Source organism: Carassius auratus, unplaced genomic scaffold, assembly GCF_003368295.1.
Source record: "Carassius auratus strain Wakin unplaced genomic scaffold, ASM336829v1 scaf_tig00216181, whole genome shotgun sequence".
Lineage (NCBI taxonomy): Eukaryota > Metazoa > Chordata > Actinopteri > Cypriniformes > Cyprinidae > Carassius > Carassius auratus.
The window spans coordinates 45459-70083 of NW_020528444.1; the positions used below are offsets into that span (position 1 = coordinate 45459).

At 38.9% G+C, this 24625-nt stretch overlaps 1 protein-coding gene across 3 annotated transcripts in view; it reads right to left on the bottom strand.

Moving 5' to 3' along the window:
- Positions 1-22839, bottom strand: part of LOC113097301 (membrane-spanning 4-domains subfamily A member 4A-like) — a 30022-nt gene extending 7183 nt beyond the window's left edge. For 2 of the 3 annotated variants that reach the window (XM_026262541.1, XM_026262540.1), the window contains exons 1-6: positions 22764-22839; positions 15741-15927; positions 15280-15390; positions 15120-15188; positions 13264-13404; positions 1323-1439 (exon numbers count right to left, since the gene is read on the bottom strand). In XM_026262541.1, coding sequence (XP_026118326.1) covers positions 1323-1439; positions 13264-13404; positions 15120-15188; positions 15280-15390; positions 15741-15902 — 600 coding nt within the window. In that variant the 5' untranslated portion in view covers positions 15903-15927; positions 22764-22839. The remainder of the gene's footprint in view (positions 1-1322; positions 1440-13263; positions 13405-15119; positions 15189-15279; positions 15391-15740; positions 15928-22763) is intronic. The other variant, XM_026262542.1, reaches the window with a different exon arrangement.
- Between the last annotated feature and the right edge of the window lie 1786 nt (positions 22840-24625).

Here is a 24625-nt window from a genome sequence, read left to right on the forward strand (position 1 = left end):
ATGATATTATGCACTGTAGATGATGATAACTACAAACTCTTTGCAATTTTTCTCTGGGAAACTCCTTTCTGATATTGCTCCACTGTTTTTCGCCGCAGCATTGGGGGAATTGGTGAATCCTCTGCCCATCTTGACTTCTGATAGACACTGCCACTCTTAGAGGCTCTTTTTATACACAATTGACCTAATTTATTAGGTTTATTGACCTAATAATTTGCAAATTGGTCCTCCAGCTGTTCCTTATGTGTACATTTAACTTTTCCAGCCTCTTATTGTTACCTGTCCCAACTTTTTTGGAAAGTGTAGCTCTTATGTAATCCAAAATGAGCTAATATTTGGCATGACATTTCAAAATGTCTCACTTTTAACATTTGATATGTTATCTATATTCTATTGTGAATAAAATATAAGTTTAGAGATTTGTAAATTATACACATTTTTTCTTATTTCCCATTCATTTCCTATGTCGGTCATTTTTTACTGCGAAGAAGGTAAGTGTGACAAATTTTTTTTTGGACTCTTTTACATATCCAAATCATGTCCATGATTTTTTGTGTTCATATTGCGAATGTTACAAAAGTCACCAAGAGTCATCTCCTTCCATTGAAGCTACGATTTTATACATTTCAAAATATAAAATGTTTTAGGTCAAAAATGACCGAAGAGTAGCCTGACTACGTCAGACTTCCTACTTCCGCTCAATTTCATTTTGCTTCTGTACTCAGTCTGATACAGCGTCAGAGCTTTCTGTTTGCCACCGGTCTGAAAACAGCCGGGCCAATCAACGAGTAGAGGGCGGGCTGGGAGCCGTGACGTAGATGCTAAGCACCGAGTTTTAGATTGTAGGTTAGAGAAATCGAAAACCGAAGCGACCGCGGAAATGGGAAACGAGACACGGGATGCAATTCGCTCTGTTATGGAGAACATTCAACTCTTTTTCAAACTGAAGCCAGAACAAGAAGAGTGTTTAACAACAGGTTTACAGTGGAAGTTCAATCATAGATTCGAGTTCGATGCATGATGTCTGTGCTTCGATGCGGCTGTACAGGCGCATAACATACGTCATAACTAAACGTATCTGATTGGCTTACGGGTAACCAATGATTTTAAACTTCAGACAAGCGCCCCCTAGCGAGAGAGAAAACACTTCTCTATTGTGCCATTGCAGACTCTGTCTACGAAGCAAAGTGAAGTAGCAGAGTCTGGTATTACCAGGCTAACCGAAGAGGTCCAGAGGGTTAAAAGTTAGTATTCCCATTTTATATACATATCTGGGGGGTACAGCTGAGAGAAATAAACCCCTGATTTGGTGCATTACTCACCTGAGGAGAACAACAGCAGCCAGTGGCTTTACAGGCAAATGCTGACAGACAGATGGAGATGATAAACTCAAGCACAGAGAATAACAGCAACACTCCTCTGATTCCCCTGAAGAGAGTCTGAGAGAAAATGAAACATTAATACAATTAATCATACCAAAAACAATGATTATTACTACTCACAATGCTCAGCAGTCTGGAATCTACCATTTTTGATGTTCATATGATGAGTTTGGTTCCAAAACAATATAGATTCATCTCAGTACAAATGTTTTTTCTTTACCAAGAAAGTGCCAAGATGAAAACCACTATTATCTTTTTCAAACCTTCACATATCATCTTTAGATTATAATAAATTGAAACTGTTAAAAATACAACGTAAAAATACACAAAACATCGTAAGTTGATCGACATATGACAGCCTCTGAACCTGGTCAATACTAATCTTATATACAGGCACAGGACTGAAAATACATTCATCCGTCATCGCTTCCAAAATGAATTCAACGGGTCCTCTTGTTAATGATATAAGTTAATTACAGAAATTAAACCACAGAAATCACATTAAACCACAGAAATTCCAAAATAACATTTCCCTTACATTCAACTTCCAAAAGTGAATTCATCTTTGCCATGTTACATTCATTTTTTTGACTAGTGCATAGTAAAACACTTACACTGACAGGCTAAGCAATATCATAATCGGATGTGATTCATTTAATGAACGCAATATTGCGTAGCTTGATTCACAGCTCTGTGTATTAAATGATGCTCAATCTGATAGCACGCAATGGAGATTTACATTTACATTTATTCATTTAGCAGATGCTTTTATCTAAAGCGACTTACAAATGAGGACAGTGGAAGCAATCCAAAACAACGAAAGAGCAATGAGCTTATAAATATAAGTGCTATAACAAGTCTCAGTTAGGTTAACACAGTACACGTAGCAAGGGCTTTTAAATGTACATTTACATTTACATTTACATTTAATCACTTTTATCCAAACGACTTACAAATGAGGACAGTGGAAGCAATCAAAAACAATGAAAGAGCAATGATTTATAAGTGCTATAACAAGTCTCAGTTAGGTTAACACAGTACACGTAGCAAGGGCTTTTAAATGTACATTTACATTTAATCACTTTTATCCAAAGCGACTTACAAATGAGAACAATAGAAGCAGTCAGGTCAACAAGAGAACAACAACATTATACAAGTGCCATGACAAGTCTCAATTGTCTTATATACAATAAATAATATAATAAATAACAAGAAAACCGATAGAATAAAAAAAAAAGAGTAGAGCAAGCTAGTGTTAGAGGTCTTTACACACACACACATACAATTGCATAATAAACTAAAAGAAAACAGAATACAAAAAGATTAGAAAGGTAGTTCGATTTTTTTTAAGAATAGAATTGAAATAGTGAGTGTTACAGTTAGAGGGTCAAATAAAGATGGAAGAGATCGAGCATCACATTAGTTCAGTCAGGTCATGTTAGTCATGCTTGCATCAGCTGACAGTCAGCTGTTCCTGACGTGTACCAATCCAGTCTTGACACCTATAACCTGCGGTCTATTTAAATTCCCATTATTCAAGTGTCTCTCCATGGCATTGCTGCTTGCAATTAACTGATCGCATCACTGCTTGCGAATCAAACTGTTGCATCGTTTCTTGCAAATCAAACTGTTGCAGTTTGTTTCAGAACATCTGAAATCCGCGTCTAAGATAAGTGAATTCTTTTTAATCCATAACGCTGTGTATATTGCCTGGTGGTTAACATGGTTTTGCATCGGTTGCAGGAACGAATATTAAGCATATTTGCAGCAGCATTTATCGATCTGTGTTCATACACCTGGAGCAATACGCAGCTAGAGCATGCAATCGCTCTAAGGACACGCCGATTAAGCCATGAGAACAGGGTTAAACGAGACCAGCATTCTCGTGTAAATGTTTCAACGGGGGTTCGCTGTATTTAGCTGCGAAATATCAATTTCACTGGTGTTTATTTCTAAGATTGATGTCACATTAGCTGTGTGAGTGTTTCGATGCACGCAGCTTCAAAAACAGGCATTTATCGCTCTATGGCTTCTATACATAGGGTTATAAGAACGTGACAAAAATAGCCACGTTTACATGTTTTTTATTTCTTCATCCAGATTTAAAGATTCGGTGGACCACATGAGACGTTATCTAATCCTATGTGGTGTTTAGGCTACTACATGTGTTCGTGCTTAGTTTTTGGGTCATAAGTGGCTACTATGACAAATTACCAGAGAGAGGAGAAAAAAAAAATGGAGTTGCATTAATATTTTTAATAGCTGCTCGTACTTGCTTGGAATTAACAGACTAATATCAAATGCCATCGGGAGCACCGGGACATTTCTGGTCCGGTTGAGTGAGAGGGAATTTTAAATGGTAAATTTAAATGGTAAAATACATGATTCTCACCAAGTTTTGTTAAAACATGAATCACGAGGGGGCAGCTTATGAATGCAGATAGTGCTTGCAATGAGCTATCTGACAACATTTACAAATGGGTTTATGAATCTGTAATTCATACAATTAATTTTAATTGAGCTGTTCACTATCATAGGCTGCATCCAAAAACTGAAAAATGCTGCCTTCGGAGGTCGCATTCCAAGGTAGGAAGGCTTCAAGGCACGTCCGAAATCAATGTCAGCTTCATTTCCTGTCTCCTGAGATGACTTGGCCGGTTTTGAAGGCAGCATAGATGTATCTTTCGCTGCTTTTGATATCCCACAATCCCATGCATTCCATTCTGTGACCGTTAAGCTAAAAAATAAAAATGGCGTCTGAAAGTTGCAGTCGGTGGTCAGTTTGTGTGTAAATGTATGTTTCTGAACAACGTTTTCCACTTATGTAATTTCTAGCGAGAAAATTAATATTGCAGTAATGAAATATCCACTTAGTTATAACCAAGCTCTCTATATTTTGATATTTTGTAGATCATTAAACCATTACTCCACCTCAGAAGCCTGTCCGAAATCCGTTGCATGAGGTGCCTTCGAAAAAAAAAAAAACACTGCCTGCAAAGTCATTGACTGATTAGACAGCAAGGCAGCAAATCATCTGGCTAAGTTTTCATATGCAGTCATAGTGTTGTTTCTAAGCTGAAAATCAGTTAATTGTGCTTCACTTATTAAATCAGCTTTCTGCTCTGGTCATGAGATTCCAGGTTCCATTCTAATGTGTGTTATTGTATAACTGGAGTTTCATCATCTTTGTTTACCATTTCCCAGCCTCTACTGTAATGTCAGTGTCTACTAATCACTGAATGCACACCGTTGCCGACATCACGTTCCCATTCTGATGACCGACTATTGATGCGATTTACATGGGTACAAGTAATCAGTTTAACATGTTTACATGGCAGGATTTTCATTTAGTTTGGTTACAGAAGGTTATCCTACCTCTCAACAGATTACCATTTCGGTTTAGGCATTTTTATTCTGATGGAGGTGTTTCTATGGAGCATTTTCATTCATACTGGATGCCATTCTAAGTTGCCGAAGGGTGCATGCTTCCCCTGCTGGAATACCACCCTCCATTATGTAATCTACAGATTTAATGCATATTACATGTTCCTCATGCCGCAGCAAGGGGTCGTATGTATCACACGTTTGCTTAAAGGTGGGCTACAATGCTGTTTCATGGATTCAGAGTTGTTCAGTGTTAAAGAGATGGATTTTCATGCTAAACATGGCCAATACGGATGAGTGGAGAAATCTTATTTCTGGGTGGTACAAGTTTCGGTAGTTTTTCGATGATGGATCTACGATGTAGACGATGGTGGAACTCCTTATGAGCATTTCTCTTGGGAAAGCACGCCCATGCACATCTCGACCAGAGGAGAGCGAGACCTCGCCCGTAAACACGCTTCATCAGGAAATCGTTGGCAGCGCTGCATAGGATTTGTTTGAGAATGTCTCCAAATAAGTGTGTTTTGGATGTGAGGGGAAAGCATTTTAAGAAACATGCTTGTTGCACATCCTCAGTTGCTTAACTTTGGGTGATGCCCCCCCCCCTTGTGATTTTTACAGCATGAAAGATACATAAAATTGGATAATACTGCCATCATATCAGACTGCTGCTGCTAGGGGCGTATGCTCCCCCTTTACAATCACAGCTGCTTAAGCATTTTAAGAACATACTTGTTGCACATCCTCTACTGGACTGAAGTACGTCACTTCCTGTTTGTTGTTGGCGGCTGTACTGCGTTTGAGCTCTGTCACTGTATTCTTTTTATTGACTATTTTTTACTTAAAAATCAATTTTATACACCATTGTTTCCATTTATATAACGTGAGAATATTTCCTCTATTGTATTCTACAACAAAAACAATCAGAGCGCCTCGATGACTTCTCCCCCTCCAGCCTTCGAGATCTCCATCCGGAACCGCTTCACTCCCCTCCGCGAGACAGGACGCGACGCTGTGATCATCGGAGACTCCATCGTCCGACATGTCCGTGCTACGTTAGCCGAAGGTAAAGTGCACACTCAATGTTTCCCTGGTGCTCGTGTTCTCAATGTTTCTGCGCAGATACCCGCAATCCTGAAGGCCGACGAGAGCCCCAGAGCGGTCGTGCTTCACGCCGGGGTTAACGACACCACGCTGCGGCAGACGGAGACGCTGAAGAGGGACTTCAGGAGCCTGATCGAGATGGTTCGCAGCACGACGCCCGCGGCGACGATCATCGTGTCAGGACCACTGCACACGTATCGACGAGGACACGAAAGGTTCATTAGACTTTTTGCTTTAAATGAATGGTTGTTGTCATGGTGTAAAGAACAGAAACTGCTATTTGTTAATAACTGTAATCTTTTCTGGGAGCGTCCTAGGCTGTTTCGCGCTGATGGATTACACCCCAGCAGAGTCGGAGCGGAGCTTCTCTCTGACAACATCTCCAGGACACTTCGCTCCATGTGACTAGTAAGACAATTCTCAGATAACTATTAAGATGAGTTTTGTTCCACCCGCTTAAATGATAAAAGTACTTGTGCTGTAAAAACTATTAAGACTGTGTCTGTTCCCCGAATAGTGAGGTCAAAATATGATGTAGGATCTAGAAAAAATCTTATCGTAAATGAACAAAAACTATTTTTAAAGTTTGGGCTCATAAATATTAGATCACTCACACCCAAAGCAGTTATTGTAAATGAAATGATCACAGATAATAGTTTTGATGTACTCTGCTTGACTGAAACCTGGCTAAAACCAAATGATTATTTTGGTCTAAATGAGTCGACTCCACCAAACTACTGTTATAAGCATGAGCCCCGTCAGACTGGTCAACAATATATAGTGATATTCTCAATGTTACCCAGAAAACAGGATACAGGTTTAACTCTTTTGAAATACTTCTGCTAAATGTTACACTGTCAGACATGCAAAAGAAATCTAATGTATCTCTTGCTCTGGCTACTGTGTATAGACCACCAGGGCCGTATACAGAATTCCTAAAATAATTTGCAGATTTCCTCTCAGACCTTCTAGTTACAGTTGATAAGGCGCTAATCATGAGAGATTTTAATATTCACGTTGATAATACAAATGATGCATTAGGACTTGTGTTTACTGACCTAATAAACTCTTTTGGAGTCAAGCAAAATGTCACCCATCGTTTTAATCATACACTAGATTGAATTATATCTCATGGAATCGATCTTACTGATATAGATATTGTACCTCAATGTGATATTACAGACCATTTCGTTGTATCATGCATGCTGCGTATAACTGATATTAACTATATGTCTCAGCGTTACTGTCTGGGCAGAACTATTGTTCCAGCCACCAAAGAAAGTTTCGCAAATAACCTGCCTGATCTATCTCAACTGCTTTTTGTACCCAAAGATAGAAATATACAAATATAGGACAGGAAGAGCTAAATAAACGTATTACTGTATCTAAACCAACAGATTATTAGATCCTGTACCCACTAAATTACTGAAAGACTTGTTACCTGTAGCCGAAGAACCGCTTCTCAATATCATTAACTCATCGTTATCTTTAGGTCACGTCCCAAAACCATTCAAGCTGGCGGTTATCAAGCCTCTTATTAAGAAACCAAAACTAGATCCTAGTGTACTGGCAAATTATAGGCCTATATAGGCTTTAATATGGTTTAGATCCTACCTGTCCGATCGCTAACATTTTGTTTACTTAAATGGGGTGTCATCTCATTTATCTTTAGTAAAATATGGAGTGCCACAAGGATCCGTCCTAGGTCCCCTTCTATTTTCAATATACATGTTGCCCCTTGGTAATATTATTAGAAAATACGGAATTAGCTTCCACTGTTATGCTGATGATACTCCGCTATATATTTCAACGAGACCAGATGAAACTTCTCAATTATCTAACAGAGTGTGTTAAAAATGTAAAAGATTGGATGGCAAATAATTTTCTCCAATTAAATTTGGATAAGACAGAGAAATCTGGGTGTTATATTTGTCTTTTGAAAATCATATTTCCAATGTTACAGAAACTGCATTCTTCCATCTTAGAAAAATTGCCAAGCTACGAAACATGTTAACTGTTTCTGATGCAGAAAAGCTAGTTCATGCATTCATGACCTCTAGACTGGACTATTGTAATGCACTTCTAGGTGGTTGTCCTGCTTCTTCAATAAACAAGCTACAGGTAGTCCAAAATGCAGCAGCTAGAGTCCTTACCAGGTCAAGAAAATATGATCATATTACCCCAATTTTACAGTCTCTACACTGGCTACCTATTAAGTTCCATGTCAGTTACAAAGTATCATTACTTACCTGTAAGGCCCTAAATTGTTTAGCTCCTGCGTACTTCTACCATGCTACAACCTATCATGCACCCTAAGGTCACAACACGCTGGACTTTTGGTAGTTCCTAGGATAGCAAAGTCCGCTAAAGGAGGTAGAGCTTTCTCACATTTGGCTCCCAAACTCTGGAATAGCCTTCCTGATAATGTTTGGGGTTCAGACACACTCTCTCTGTTTAAATCTAGACTAAAAACGCATCTCTTTCGCCAAACATTTGAATAATGTATCTCTTAAATTGTGAGTGTAGTTGCATCTGATCAAATGTGCATTTTTATTCATTAGCTTGGGTTAAAGGGATGGTTCACTTTCAAATTAAATTTTGGTATGTTTTAGCTTACCTCAAGGGCATCCAAGATGTAGATTTCTTTGTTTCCGCAGTATTTCCCATCTTGATATTTTTAGGTCAAACCATTCTGGTCTGTGACTCATATAACGCAGGTCTATGGTCACCACCTCAAAGAGCATGCACAGAGGAGTCCAAATTAAACAATTCCCCATCGTAAGTACACATTGATGACCTAAGACACGAAACGAGTGGTTTGTGTAAGAAAACTAATAGTATTTATATCATTTTTAGCTCTTATACACAACCACATCCAACTGATCTGAGGACACGAGTGCTTTCTGATGTGACGTGAGCGCGCACTCTGGCTTAGTCTGCACAGTGCGCAAGCGCGGAAAGTGCCGGAAGTGATCTCTCGCGCATGTACATCACTCATTGTTTACACTTACGGTCTATGGTTTACACAGAGATTTCGGAAGTGTTACCTTTCACTGTGAAGATCTAAACATATTTAGACGTACAGGAAATTGCAATGGAAGACGATTTCAATATATCAACAGACAACGTTTAATTTTTTTCACAACCATATTTATTTGAACCAGAATACACAGATCAAGTACTCAGGAGCGATCCGCTGCAGCATCTTGTCTTCAAGCCTCAGAGAGACAGAGATCTCTTCAAAATTGGTGTAGTTTTAGTAGCAAGTGTTGTGAGATGCCAACACAAGTGGAGAGCATATGTTGTCAAGAATGGAACACAGCTACAAGACGATGACATTGACAGTATCGCATCGCACACCTGCCTGACTGAAGATCCTGAGTTTTCTCCGCTGTTGAGACGCAGTGTTTTGCACGTTGTGTTTAGTTTGCCACATATAAACTGGAGGCGACGTCCAATGCTAGAGGGACCCAATGGCACGCTGTCAATAGAGTGAGTAATGTGTTGTATTTTTATTATAATCACAACGATTATAGGGTGCATTATAAACAAATTAATTAACTACAATTATTGCATTATATTTCAGACAGTGCAGATTGGTGCCGTATCGTGTGGTAAACAGTAAAAATTGAGTGACGTTCATGAGCAAGAGATCACTTCCGGCACTTTCCGCACTTGCACTGACTAAGCCAGAGCGCGCGCACACGTCACATCGCACCCTGAGATCAGTTGGATGTGGTTGTGTACAAGAGGTAAAAACTATATAAATACTATTCGTTTTCTTACACAAACCGCTCGATTCGTGTCTTAGGTCATCAATGTGTACTTACAATGGGGAATTGTTTAATTTGGACTCCTCTGTGCATGCTCTTTGAGGTGGTGACCATAGACCTCCATTATATGAGTCACAGACAAGACCGGTTTACCTAAAAATTTCAAAATGGGTAATACTACGGAAACAAGGAAACCTACATCTTAGATTTCCTTGAGGTAAGCTAAAACATACCAAAATTTAATTTGAAAGTGAACTATCCCTTTAAACTAATTTTACTTTGTTGGATCAGCAGCTATGCAAATGATGTCTCTATTTTGTTTCTATGTTATGGTAACTAGGATTTACACAAGCTCCAGTCTGGATCCAGAACACCTGAGAAGAGATAATACTGATCCTCAGAGGACCTCAGATGATGCTAACCCTGAATCAACAAACATAACTAACAATTATTGCTACATGTGTGTCTGCATCATATAATAATTATGAATTAATAATATTAATAATGTTCATCGTCTAGCTGACTACGTCTTGTATTAATTTTTTCTAAAAATCCTGTCAAACGTGCACAAATTGACAGTCACCACCATAAGCTACTACTAAATATTGTAGAAACATAATTTTCTGTAAAGTTGCTTTGTAACGATTTGTATTGTAAAAAGCGCTATACAAATAAACTTGAATTGAATATTGCTTAACTTTGGGTGACGCTCCCACCCCCCACCTTAATGTTGATTTTCAGCATGTTAGACTTAAATTGAATGATATACAAACTGCCATTGTATTAAGCTGCTGCTGCTATTACCTGCGGTCTATTTAAATTCCCATTATTCAGTGTCTCTTCTATCGCATTGCTGCTTGCAATTAACTCCCTCCTCCAACCCCAACTCCACCAACTGAACCTGTAATCCGATCTAACTTCTTTCTTTACAGTGTCTTCATTGGAAGCAGTCTCTATCACATTTTGTTTACAACTCATGTGATTGTGAATTGTAATTATATATGCTTATAATGTTTCTGTTCTGTACCCCAGGGGGGCTTGTCTTGCTGCTCTCCCTGCTCTGTCCAAGCATGGCTGCATGGACAGGCATGTGGAGTGTTGCCCAGAACATAACCAAACCACCAACACTTACTGTATGCAATTATAATTGTCATAAATATACTTGACGGAAGTGGACCTGATTGAAATGTGTTTAAATCCGATTCTTGAAGATGGCTAAGGACTCAGCTGGCCAGATTGAGTTGGGGAGGTCATTCCACCAGGAGGGAACATTTAATTTAAAAGTCCGTAAAAGTGACTTTGTGCTTCTTTGGGATGGCACAATCAAGCGACGTTCACTTGCAGAATGCAAGCTTCTAGAGGCACATAAGTCTGAAGTAACAAATTTAGGTAAATGGGTGCAGAGCCAGTAGTAGTTTTGTAGGCAAGTGCAAATTGATAAACTGAAGTGTGATGTGTATTCTTTTTGGCTCATTAAAAATTAATCTTGCTGCTGCGTTCTGATTTAATTGTAAAGGTTTGATAGAACTGGCTGGAAGACCTGCCAAGAGGGCATTGCAGTAGTCCAGCCTGGACAGAACAAGAGCTTGAACAAGGAGTTGTGCAGCATGTTCCGAAAGAAAGGGCTTGATCTTCTTGATGTTGAATAAAGCAATTCTGCAGGATCGGACAGTTTTAGCAATGTGGTGTGAGAAAGTCAGCTGATCATCAATCATAACTCCAAGGCTTCTAGCTGTTTTTGATGGAGTTATGGTTGATGTGCCTAACTTGATGGTGAAATTGTGATAAAACGATGGGTTTACTGTAATCACAAGCAGTTCTGTCTTGGCAAGGTTGAATTGAAGGTGATGGTCCATCATCCAGTAAGAAATGTCTGTTAGACAAGCTGAGATGCGAATAGCTACTGTCGGATCATCAGGATGGAATGAGAGGTAGAGTTGAGTGTCAAAAGCATAGCAGTGGTATAAAAAGCCGTGTTTCTGAATGACAGAACCTAATAATGCCATGTAGACAGAGAAGAGAAGTGGTCCAAGAACTGAGCCCTGAGGCACCCCAGTAGTAAGATGTTGCGACTTGGACACCTCACCTCTCCAAAATACTGAATATTGAAGGACCGTCTGATAGATAAGAATTAAACCATTGAAGTGTGGTTCCTGAGGTGCCCTTTGCCAATAGGGTTGATAGGAGGATCTGGTGGTTAACTGTGTCAAAAGCAGCGGACAGATCAAGCAGGGTAAGTAGTGAAGATTTGGATTCCGCTCTTGCCAGTCTTAGAGCTTCAACGACTAAGAGCAAGGCAGTCTCAGAATCGGATTTACTGATGAGATGCACTTGACAATCCCATGCAATTTATTGTGCAGCCCAAAGTTTGTTTATCACAAAGTAGATGAGGAAAACTAGGATGCCGGATATATTCAAAGCACCGCCATTACTGTCTAGAGTGCGTGGAATGGTGCGCTGTGATTGGTTGTTACTGTTTACAGTGTGTGGAATGGTGCGCTGTGATTGGTTGTTACTGTTTACAATGTGTGGAATGTTGCGCTGTGATTGGTTGAGCAGATATATCACATTGTGCAGAGAAAATAAGGGAGAAAACATGACAGAATAACTCGGATAACGTGGATATCACATTTTGCGTAAAATTTACAAATTTACTTTTCAATACCGACCAGACATAATACTGATTTTGGTAGTAACTCAATAAAAAAAAGTCATTTATCACGGTTTGGTACCAAACTTTTCATATTTTAATATAAAATGATAAGGCAAGATTTACTGAACAGGGCAAATTAGCATGTGATCACAATCCCATAAAAGCAATGGTGGGAGTAGAAAGTTCATTAAAGAACACTGAAACAAACGTCTCATTTCCGTAATGACAAACGAATAATGAAAAAATAATGGTGCAAACCTTAAATTATATTGTGTAATTTATTTAAATCCCCCTTCTCCTGTAAATTTTGTGTCTAAAAGGAAAACTCTTACAAATGCAAATATAATAAGAAGTTAAGCCCCCAAAATAACTGTACTTATCATTGCTGATGTTTCGCTGCATGTCTGGGGAAGTTGTGGCCTAATGGTTAGAGAGTCGGACTCGCAATTGAAAGGTTGTGAGTTCGAGTCTCGGGCCGGCAGGAATTGTAGGTGGGGTGAGTGCATGAACAGTGCTCTCTTTACCTCCAATACCACGACTTAGGTGCCTCTGAGCAAGAACTGAACCCCCAACTGCTCTCCGTGTGCAGCAGCATAAATGGCTGCCCACTGCTATGTGTGTGTGTGTGTGTGCGTGCGTGCACGAAAAGCAGAGCACGAATTCCGAGTATGGGTCACCATACTTGGTTGTATGTCACGTCACTTTAGTAAATCCTGCCATTAGTTTTTAACACGAGAGTTTGCGCTGGCACACGCTGTTATTAAATCTGGCTCTTATAGGTTAAACTGGGCTGAGTATACAATTAACATATAATTTCAACTCCTTCTTGTGTTGTAAATGATCTATAAACTACTTGTGAAGTGCCAAATAAAAAGAGTGAACAGATGAGGGCAGAATAAGGCTTGTGTTCTGCTGTGATATTACTGTAATTACTAAATAAGTGTGAATATAAAAGTTGATGACATACCTCATACTTTGTTTCTAAATAAGAACAGTCATAACGGTAGCAGTAAGTGTATGGCCCTATAACCAAATCCAGAGAGGTTAAAATAATGGCAATGCCGGCGGTTATAGTACTGAAAATGTTCATTCCAAGTGAAGCATTCACCTATAGGGAGAAAACAAACATAAAACAGATTAATAAATTAGCAAAAACTTTAAAGCTATGAGTTAACATAGATGGGAAATTATATAGAGTGCTACAAATACACTACTTGAGGTAGTAGAGAAGAATAAATAAATTATAAATAGCCTTAAGCAGCAATCATCATGACTTTACAGTCCAATCAATCTTCAACAAATATACTGTTAAAGATACAACTGGAAATTCTTCCTCTTACTGTTAGTAAAACAATCATTTGTGCAATTTTTTACTGTCTAAGATACAGTGTGTGATCATGAGATTATGTGGTTTAAGTGAAGTTTAGATGAATCACATGTCATAGGATGTGGAGTGTGAAGGTGTGGAGTTATCATTGGAGCAACTCAAAATTTCAGCTTAGACAACATGGGACTTAAAATTAGCCTTAACTATACTGGAAATAGGGCTGGGATAAACAATTATTTTTTTCAGACCGATTCGATTATCTCCCCATTAATTGACTACTAACAATTTATACATGTTGATTTACATATCTGAATGAAAAAAAAAAACATGAATTCCTTAACATTGCAATATATGTTTATTGCTCTTAAAATTACAAAATAAAAGACTGACTAAGAATGCATTACTTTGCACTTGTATAGAAATAGCATTCAATAAAACCTTGGAGCCTTGAAAACACATAGCTTACTGAAACAAGCATACTGAACACATAGGGCCTAGCTTACTGAAAAAAAGTTCTTCTTTCAGATGAAAATAACAACAACTTGATGTCTAGCATTCAATAAAAAAGGTCACCCAAAATACTTGTTTAGAGCAATTGAAAGAATACAGTAACCAATGTAAACTTGAGGGGTTTAAGCTAATACAGAGAGTGTTTTTCCAAAAAATAAAAATTAAAAGAAAATTAACAGTGGGAGCCAGCAGCCTGTCATGGAGAGAAAAAAAAAATCTCTGAATGCTCCACGTGAAACTTTGGCTTTCTGCCATTTTTCTATCGTGTCTAATGATTTTGGTTAATATGCACGAGGGAGAGAGAGAGAGAGAGAGAGAGAGAAAAACAGCGCTCGTGTAGTTTGAAGATTGTGAGTGCGCGAGAGCGCGTGAAACTTTGGTATTTCGCCCTTTTTCTATCGTGTTTAATGATTTTGATTAATATGCACAAGGGAGAGAGAGAGCAAGAAGAGCTCGTGTTGTTTGAAGACTGTGAGTGTGCGCGCATAGCCGGGGATCTCTCTCGTACGCGCCCTGTCATTCTATTCTACATCACTCACCAAAAAAAAATCAATGCAGAAAAACCCCTGGATTGGTTATATAACATTGGACAGAATGTTGATCTGGCCATCGCGTATATTCAGCACACATAAGGTAAAACGTTTTGCAAACGTTTTTTAGAGAAATAAAAACAGGTCGACGAATCGATGCGCATATTTTACGTCAACGTATTGTTTGCGTCGACATCATCGATGACCTCGACGCGTTGTCCCAGCCCTAACTGGAAAACTTTTTTGGTATGTCAATTCCTAGTTTGCATTTATGCTTTACAATTCTTGCTCACAGACTAGAGTACAACTTAATCCACAAAATGTAATTTTTTTCTTACAATAATTACACATTTTATTCTTAACACACTTTATATTTGAGCAGAATCCCAAAGTGCTACAGATTAAAACAAAAATAAATGTTAGGAATCAATCAAAAGCTCTGTGCTGTGTACATACCAAACACAAACTGGAGGGTGAACTAATCTTATTTTCGGCGGCAATGCAGAGTGAGCCTGCAGTAATGTACTGAGAAGAGAAAGACAAAAAATTAGGCTTGCGCTGGAATATGTAACTTGTATTGAAAGATGGAACTCTTAATTGTATGACTGTTTCTTACGATGACAGATCCCCAGTAAGGCAGTCCACTATAGACAAAGCCAAGACTTGCATAAACTGTAGACACAATGCCTAACAGGAGAGTCAGCAGACCAATCATAATCTGGACCGTCTGTGAGGGACAAAAATAATTCAGAAAGTGTGAGGACAAGAGTCTTTCATGAGGGGAAACAATATAATATATACAATATAAATTAGTCGGTCACTGTATTAGCGGATATGTAAGATTGGATTACTGTACATTTTTTGATAGTTTGCCACTCCTAAAACTTTGTTTAATTGAACTGTTTTACTGCGTAAATGATAAACCTGATCTTATATTGGTCACATTCTTCAATAAATAATGTGTTTGCTTTGTTAATGTGTGAATAAATAAAATTAAATTTATTCATGAACATTTCTTCCCTCACACTGATATGCACAAATAAAAACCAATTATTTGGGTAACGAGACATTTCTCACCCCAAGGGCTTTCGGTTGGCCTTTGAGAAATGCCTGAAGTCCATGAAGAGGTGAAACTCCTGCCACCTGCTGTTCATAAACAGGAGCATTTGTTGATTGTGTTAGCGGTTGCAGCTGGATGACGAGCGTTGAAGAGGTCATGGGTATGACAGTGCTGGACATTCTGGTTTCTGAATCTCCAAATGACCTGTACAAAATCAGAAATAAAGGGAGCTGATCTAATGTGAAGAGCAAGATTGTTCTAGCGTTTCAGACCTGCAGTTGCAAAAGCACAATCACCTCGTTTTTTTAGTCTAGATCTAGGCACGATGAGCAGACAGATACAGATGGAGCAGGTTTGTTAGGTACTAAGGGACCAAATTATTGAGGGCTTTATAAACAAATAATAGAGTTTTAAAATAAATTCTATGTTTGATGGGTAACCATTGCATATGAAATAGGAGTTACCGACTCATACTTACGGGACCCAGTAAATTGTATTCTAGCAGCTGTGTTTTGCGTTAGCTGTAGACAGGAGAGGGTGAGACTGAGAAACCCCATAATAAATTGAATTACAATTATCTAAAGATTATTTGTACGTTTGTTAAAAATGGAAGCCAGAGGTAGCATGTACAGGGTCAACATAACCGGCCCTAGTATTGATCCCTGTGGAACTCCACAATTAAGAGGTATACTAAAGGAGGTCTGTAGACCAATATGAACACTTTGATAATGTTCTAAATAATGTTCAGTTTCTTGCACAGAACGATCTTTTTACTTGTTAAGACCTCAATTTATCATCAGGAGCCAAAGCTATTAAAGGGGTCAGTTAGTATTAATCCTCAAATGTCAACTACACATCGGATTGGTTTATTATTTGCTTGATAAAAAAATATGAATATGAATGGTGTTATAATGTTATACTAAAAATAAAATAAAATATTGGAAAAAACCCTTAAGAAAAAAATGCATCTTAAGCATGCAGAATAACATAAGTGGACTTTGAACACGCCTTCAACACGCTCTTAAATCCAAGGTATCCAGTTCAATCATGCAGATAACAAACAGTTATTTCAACTATATTTAGTTCAATTAAACTTCTGTCATGACAAACTTTGAGCCCTCAGCACTTCCGGCAACTCCACTCTCCGTCACACGTAACGTCACGGGAATTCTCCTCCAAAGCATTAAACCACAGCGCCCCCTAGCGGCAGGCAAGACGTAATTCCACCTACTCTCATTCAACCGATCTCTCTTCTCTATGCTCACATTTCGTTCATAACTCCTCTCACAAACATCCTTTCATCCCAACATCCATTCCTATACTCTTCCTTTCAGCTGATTAAAGCAATACGGCTCACAGCCCAAAGACATGCAGGCTGTTCAAATTGAACAGTCTAAATTGTTCCCCCCTTGACTCGTATGTATTAAAGACTTGTGTACGGATTGATTTTATGTATTAACTGATTTTGCCATGACATATAGCCTCATATGCTGGTATGGCTTAATAAGTAAATAGAAACTATCAGAAATACGGCTACATGTTTTCTAATAATTTTCTACAGCTACTTCTAAATTCAAGATGCCCATTCACTGTCCCTCATGCCACCCAAAACTAAAGGAGTGACACGTCTTCTGTATTCTTTAGTCTTCACTCATGCAGACCAGCCGGTCTCCCTTCAATTCTGTTTAAATCTTTTTTTCATTCTCTACCTCCCAACCTCCCTCCCTCCCCGCATCTTGCAACATGCCCCACTCACAAACATCCTTTAATCCCAACATCCTTTTTTCCACCCTAACTTCAGCTGTTTACAGGAATATGGCGCTGTGTTTCTAATTATCTAACTAATCTGACAAGCACCGTGTCATAATGTTGTTACTTCTGCTCAAATAGCATTATTAAATCTGCAGCTATCACCACCGCCACCACCACAGCGGTACCTCAGGTGGATGACCTCACAACTAACAACAGCACCACCTCTATAGTGCCCAGCGGTCGAGCCTGCAGTTAACAACAGCACCACCAGAAGCGCCTCAGGTGAAGTGATCATTCAGCTACAACAGCACCGCCAGCAGTGCCTCAGGTGAAACAATCATACAGCTACAACAGCACCGCCATCAGCGCCTCAGGGCGGAATGATCATTCAGCTACAACAGCACCGCCACCAGCGCCTCAGGCGAAACGATCATACAGCTACAACAGCACCGCCATCAGCGCCTCAGGTTGAATGATCATTCAGCTACAACAGCACCGCCACCAGCGCCTCAGGTGAAACGATCCTACAGCTCCAGCAGCACCACCACCAGCGCCTCAGTCGAAATGATCGTTCAGCTACAACAGCACCACCAGCAGTGCCTTAGGTGAAACGATCATACAGCTTCAACAGCAGCACCTCACATAAAACGATCATTCCACTACAGCAGCAACACCACCACAGCCTCAGGTGAACGATCACACAGTTAACAACCGCTCCACCTAGACCTCAGCAGAAGGGACCGCAGCCATCTGCACCACCTCAGCAGCACCTCAAGTGGACGTACATGCTCCTAACAACAGCGTTGTTACCTTATTCAGGCTAAGATTAGTCAGTGAGAGGGCACAGTCCTAAGTGCATGTGTAAGACTGCTGACTGTTTCTATAGCAACCAGGAAGCTTAGCAACTCCAGTGACGTGCAGTGTTTGGCTCTTTCATTCAGAAGGTGGGGCTTCCTGTGATTAAGCGACCTATTGAGCATTGCATGTTCTATACTGTTGCTCACAGAGACCAGCCGGTCTCCTTCAACCTCCAATTCTATTTCCAAACCTCTTTCCATTTCAACCCCTCCCTGCATCTTGCAATACACACCACTCACAAACATCCTTTCACCCCAACATCCCTTCTTCCACCCTTCCTCTCTCCCTATCTTCCCTACCTCCTCCCCCCTCCTATCCTCTCATCCCAACATCCCTTCTTCCACCCTTCCTCTCTCCCTATCTTCCCTACCTCCTCCCCCCTCCTATCCTCTCATCCCAACATCCCTTCTTCCATCCTTCCTCTCTCCCTACCTTCCCTACCTCCTCCCCCCTCCTATCCTCTCATCCCAACAACCCTTCTTCCACCCTTCCTCTCTCCCTACCTTCCCTACCTCCTCCCCCCTCCTATCCTCTCATCCCAACATCCCTTCTTCCACCCTTCCTCTCTCCCTACCTTCCCTACCCCCTCCCATACCATCTCATCCTCAACCCCTCCCCCACTCAAGACATCCTTTCATCCCATCATCCTTTCTTCAGCCACTGTCAGGGCTGCCTCTCTTCTACAGGCGCCTCCACACCTGTGCATTCCGTGATGGAGCCACGTGAGAAACTCCTGCTCTCATAACCCTACGATACCAGCAGACTGACTTGCAAAGCACCTCCGCACTCCTATCAAGAATCTGACATAGTCGACAGGCCACTAGCTAGAAGAGCTGTTTACAGATGCAATACCCTAAGTAGACTTCAGCAGTTAATATGGTGGTTGCCCGGTTGATTCGAACAGCCTCCGGAATTCAGTTCCTACAATCCATAGTCAAGAGCAGTCTCCACAGCATTATGAAATGTGTCCCATAGTCATAATATAACATCCTTGGGGGTTTGAATAGTCCGATTCTACTCATCTGCTTAGAGGATGCAGTAGAAATTGGAAAAATAAAATAAAACAGTTATGCAAATCATGCATAGGCCAACTTAATCTACTCAACAACAACTCCTTCTCCGAGCAACTCCTATACCACGACTCCTTAATCTCGTAAACCGACTCTCGTCTCGTTTCCCATTCCAGAAGTTAGACTTGGCTCCGTGCATCTCTCGCCGGTCATACCACTGACCAAACACCAAATAGGTTTCCCAAGAAGCCATTCTTAATCGCCTTGCTCCAAGCATGATCTTCACGATACCTCTCCGGCCAGAACTGTCTTAAAGCTTCCTTCCCATCAACCGACCTACTGTATATCTTCAACTTAACATCTCACTCTAATTCTTTCCTCAGATCCCCACGTGCATTTAAACCTACTTGAGGGATCAACTATTCCTTCGAATAACCACTGGCTGCGATTGCCCAGCTTCTCTCTTTCCAACACATTCATATTTAAAGGCTTTCGAAAAACAGAAACCCATGTTAACCATCTAACGCCTTAACTAATCAGCCTCTGCATCCTCTCTGTACGAACAGGCATACTGAGCTCACATATCTCAACTCTTCCCAAATTTGGGGGTCCTCATTGTCTGGCCTAAATATATTCTAGAGACGGTACCCCCACCCTGAGTCTCTCTGAGCCCTCAATTCAAGATGCCCTGATCAACCTGACCATCACCCCATTCCCTCGACCCCTTCATCCTCTTTCTACTCTTCCCCAGTTGCATAGCTGGTTTGTGGCGTGGTCCTAGCTAGTGAAATGGGGTTAAGTGAGGTTAACTAAAGCTCGGGAGCAGGGCCACGCCTCAAACAATCACCTGACTTCCAAACCTCCATATATACCGGGCCACCTCACACCGCACTGCTAGTCTCGTTCTCTCGAACCCACCCTTCCCTCCCTTTCTCATCCATTCAGCCAACCTTATCCCACATTATATTTCTATCAGGTTGTATCAGGGGGTCCTCATTGTCTGGCCTAAATATACGCTAGAGACGGTACCCCCACCCTTAGTCTCCCTGAGCCATCAATTCAAGATGCCCTGATCAACCTGACCATCATCCCATTCCCTCGACCCCTTCATCCTCTTTCTACTCTTCCCCAGTTGCATAGCTGGTTTGTGGCTGGTTTGATTAATCACGCAGCCCTATCCACCTTAATTTTCAAAGCTGCAGCAAGCTGTTTTCTGTGCATGTGTGGGACTTACAGTTCATCTGCTGCTGTAGGGAAAAGAGTGGTGGAACTATGATGTCACTTGGTTGGAAAAATCCAGAAGCGAATTCGCATTTTAGCACTTTCGGTTCCATCGTCCCAGAGTCAATGGGTTGTTTGAATGGGATTTTGGTTAAATCCCTTAAATAAGTTCCTTGGTTCACACAGGCTCAAGATATTTTCATAAAACACACCAATTACACCCTACTCGAGATTTTTTTAAACCGTTACATTTCTTAAAAAAGAAGGTTGTTAGCAGGTTGCTAAATGGGACTACATGTGCTGTCGGAGACATAAAACAGCATCACGCCGAACAGTTTTGATCAATTTACAGTATTTTCCAGTCGTAATTTAATTTTTAATGCAATTAATTGTAGAATAACCAATTAATATTTTCCTGCATTTTACATTGTTGTTAATTTTTTTTTTTTTGTTATGTCCTAAAATGCATCACAAGTCTTGGGATGGAAGATGAGTGTTTTATTGCTTTCCCACCAATGCAGAGACTTCAGGTGTCTTAAGGTAAACTCATATTACCATTATTCCATGTTAACACTACACTTACCGGCTTAGTCACGGTGAAAGTTAAACTTTAATGATGCATAAAGCCACATTTAATTTAAATGTTTACATCCACATGAAGCTGTTACGGAGCACATAGATTGAGGATTTTCTAGAAGCAAAGATAAAATAACATTTTGTGTAACTTAACCACCCTAACAAAGCTGAAATGTGGTACTTTCTTCACTAAAATATCTTACCATATCCCCAAACTCGCTCACTCTGCTGTTATTTAATAGATTAAAGGCACTAGAATTGTATTGAATAGTTCACAGTGACACGTTTTTAATTAAAATATTCATATTAATCAAGGATTTATTTAATTTTAATACATTCATTTATTTAATTCACTTTACTATTTATTATTAATGTCTCATTTCAGTTTTAGTTTGGCTCTAGTTTTGTATTTATTCCAGTTTATATGAAAGGGTTAATGTAGTGTGGATTAAAATTCATATACAGAGTAAATCCCTTTTACTGAACAGGTTAAAATAAATTCCGCTATTAAGTTCTGGCGGTTTTATTTAGTTTTCAAAATTCAAAAGTTATATTATTTTGTGAAGATTATCTTGATATCTCTGACAAAACAGGTTTTTTTTTTTTAATAACCCAAAAAGCCTAAGGAAAAATCCTACAGTCTTTTTGTGGACGGAACCAGTGTCAACAACCGCCTACAAAGTCGTCCAGCTCTATAACGGGAAGAATAACAAAGTGCAGTAAACGGTAAAACTGTCTAAACATGTTTTAATAAATACATTTTGTGATAAACGTTATCTGTTCATAAACTGTTTCTGACTCCTCGAGTTAACAGCTCACAACTCAAGTTCAGTGTCCTAAACACACAATTATTGTGACATTTAGTAGAAACACACTGGACTTAAAGACAGACGCTTTATTTGCAGCAATCAGAAATGCGCTCTTATCACAAGATGAATTTTTAGTTTCGATTTACAAAGGGTTAGCGTGGATTCAAATTCTCATACAGAGTAAATCCTTTTCACGGAACACGTTAAAATTAATTTTGCTATTAAGTTCTGGCGCTTTAAATTATTTAGGCTTCAAAATTGAAGTTACATTATTATGTGAACATTATGGACAAAACGTAAGTTTCATTAACAATGGCTGAACTTTTTTTTTTTTTTTTTTGTGATAACCCAAAAACCTATGGAAAAACCCGCCTACAAAGTGACGTCATAGTCCCCAGTTCCCCCACTCTAAAACGGGAAGAATAAAAAAAAAAATTCCGGGAAGAATAACAAATTGCAGTAATCGGCAAAACTGTTTGTGCTACAAACCAGTGTGTTTATGATTAAGAAATAACATTCAAATAATATGATAAGAAACACCAGTTTGCAGTATCAACGAGCAAAACGAGCTGTTTTGAATAATACTCTCACACTTTAAGCAAGGGAGAAAATGAAAATATAACAGTTGACTTCGATGTGATTCACAATTGATATGAATTCACAGAAGTGCATTTAATGAATACATTGTGTGATAAACGTTAACTGTTCATAAACTGTTTCTGACTCCTCGAGTAAACAGCTCACAACTCGAGTTCAGTCTCCTTAACACACATCTATCATTACATTTATGATAGTAGAAACACACTGAACTTACCGATTAATAAAAGACAGAAGCTTTGGTTTGCAGCGATCAGAAATGCGCTCTTATCACAAGATGAATTTGTAGTTTCGATTTACATCTGAACCCCTTTAAACGCTCTGACGAGCACCACGCCGACTGTGATTGGTCCATCCTGAAACCAAGCGGCTGTGATTGGTCCATCCTGACTCTAGACGGCTGTGATAGCCTCATATAGGGTTGAGTGCATCATTTTTCTGTAGTTGAAACATAACATATGAGTGTTTAACGAAAATAAGTGACTGAATCACTAAGCCTGCATTTATTTGAACCAAAATACATTACTGTATTTTCAGCATCATTACTCCAGTCTTCAGTGTCACACGATCTTCAGAAATCATTCTAATATGATGATTTACTGCTCAAGAGACATTTCTGATTATTATCAATGTTGAAAAGTTTTTTCAGGATTCATTGATGAATAGAAATATCCAGGTTTCAGCATTTATTTGAAATATATGCTTTCAAAACCATTCAAAAGCGTCAGTATAATTTATCTGATTTAAATTCCTTTGCGAAATAAATTATATAAATTAATACTTTTATTTAGCAATGATGATTTAAATTGATAAAAAGTGATGAAAAAGACATTTATAATGTTTCAAAATATTTTTTATTTTAGATAAATACTGTTCTTCTGAACTTTGTATTCATTAAAGAAACCTGAAAAAAAATGTATATATAATAATAATAATGATATATTCAAATAGAAAGCAGTTATTTTAAATGAAATATTTCACAATATTACAGCTTTTGCTGTATTTTGTATCAAATCACTGCAGGCTTCGAGTTTGCCTGAATAAGCAAAACATCATTGATATTCACCTCATATTCATATCATATTCCTGAAGGCAGCGGGTGTAGAACGACATATTCACTGAATTGACATTTGACCAAAAATGACTGAGCTGGCTTATCTCAAACCAGGAATTAACTGTGCACAAGTCAACTGGCTGATGATTTAAGGGTTAGTTCACCTACAAATGGTGTATAATGGAGTATATGACTTTTTTCTTATATTTCTTATACTTCTTATGTTGCAGTGCATCAGTCCAAATTAAGTTAAATAAAGCATCCATCCATAATAAAAAGTGCCTCACACAACACCTTTGATTGGCTGTGTAACCCACACATTTGACTATCATGTTTCTAATCACTTGTTGTGTGTGTTTTTTAACTATTGAATAGCTTAAGGATTCATATTCATGTTTAGTATGTAAAGTTTAGTCAAGTCACCTTTATTTATATAGTGCTTTAAACAAAAAAGATTGTGTCAAAGCAACTGAACAACATTAATTAGGAAAACAGTGTGTCAATAAAGCCCTGTGGCCACCCCCGTGCTTTAAAAAACAAACAAACAAAAAAAAGTATTATGATTTTACGTAGAGATGTTCTGATACCCTTTTTCTCTTCCCGATACCGATACCTGGGCTCAGGGTATCGGCCGATACTGAGTACTGATCCGATACCTGGGTGTGTATCTGTATATACAGCTGTATACACTACTAACCCTGTGTAAATTGCTAGAATTATTTTATGGTGTGCTTCAGACTGATCCCTTAATAAAACAATAACAAATACATGGTGAACTACTGTATTTATTACAGTTTTTTTATTATCTGACATGAATTTGACAGTAATATTATTTATTTTCTTAAGCGAAAAAGAACTTAAAATGCAGCAAAAAGGTATTTTAGTTTTACAATATAACTGTATAAAAAACTGCAAAAAATAAGTCTAGGAATATAAAAAATATATATTAATCAGATAATCTCTTTACAACAAAACAAGTAAAAAACAAGCAACCGTCTAGGTTTAATTATTATTATTAATAGAGA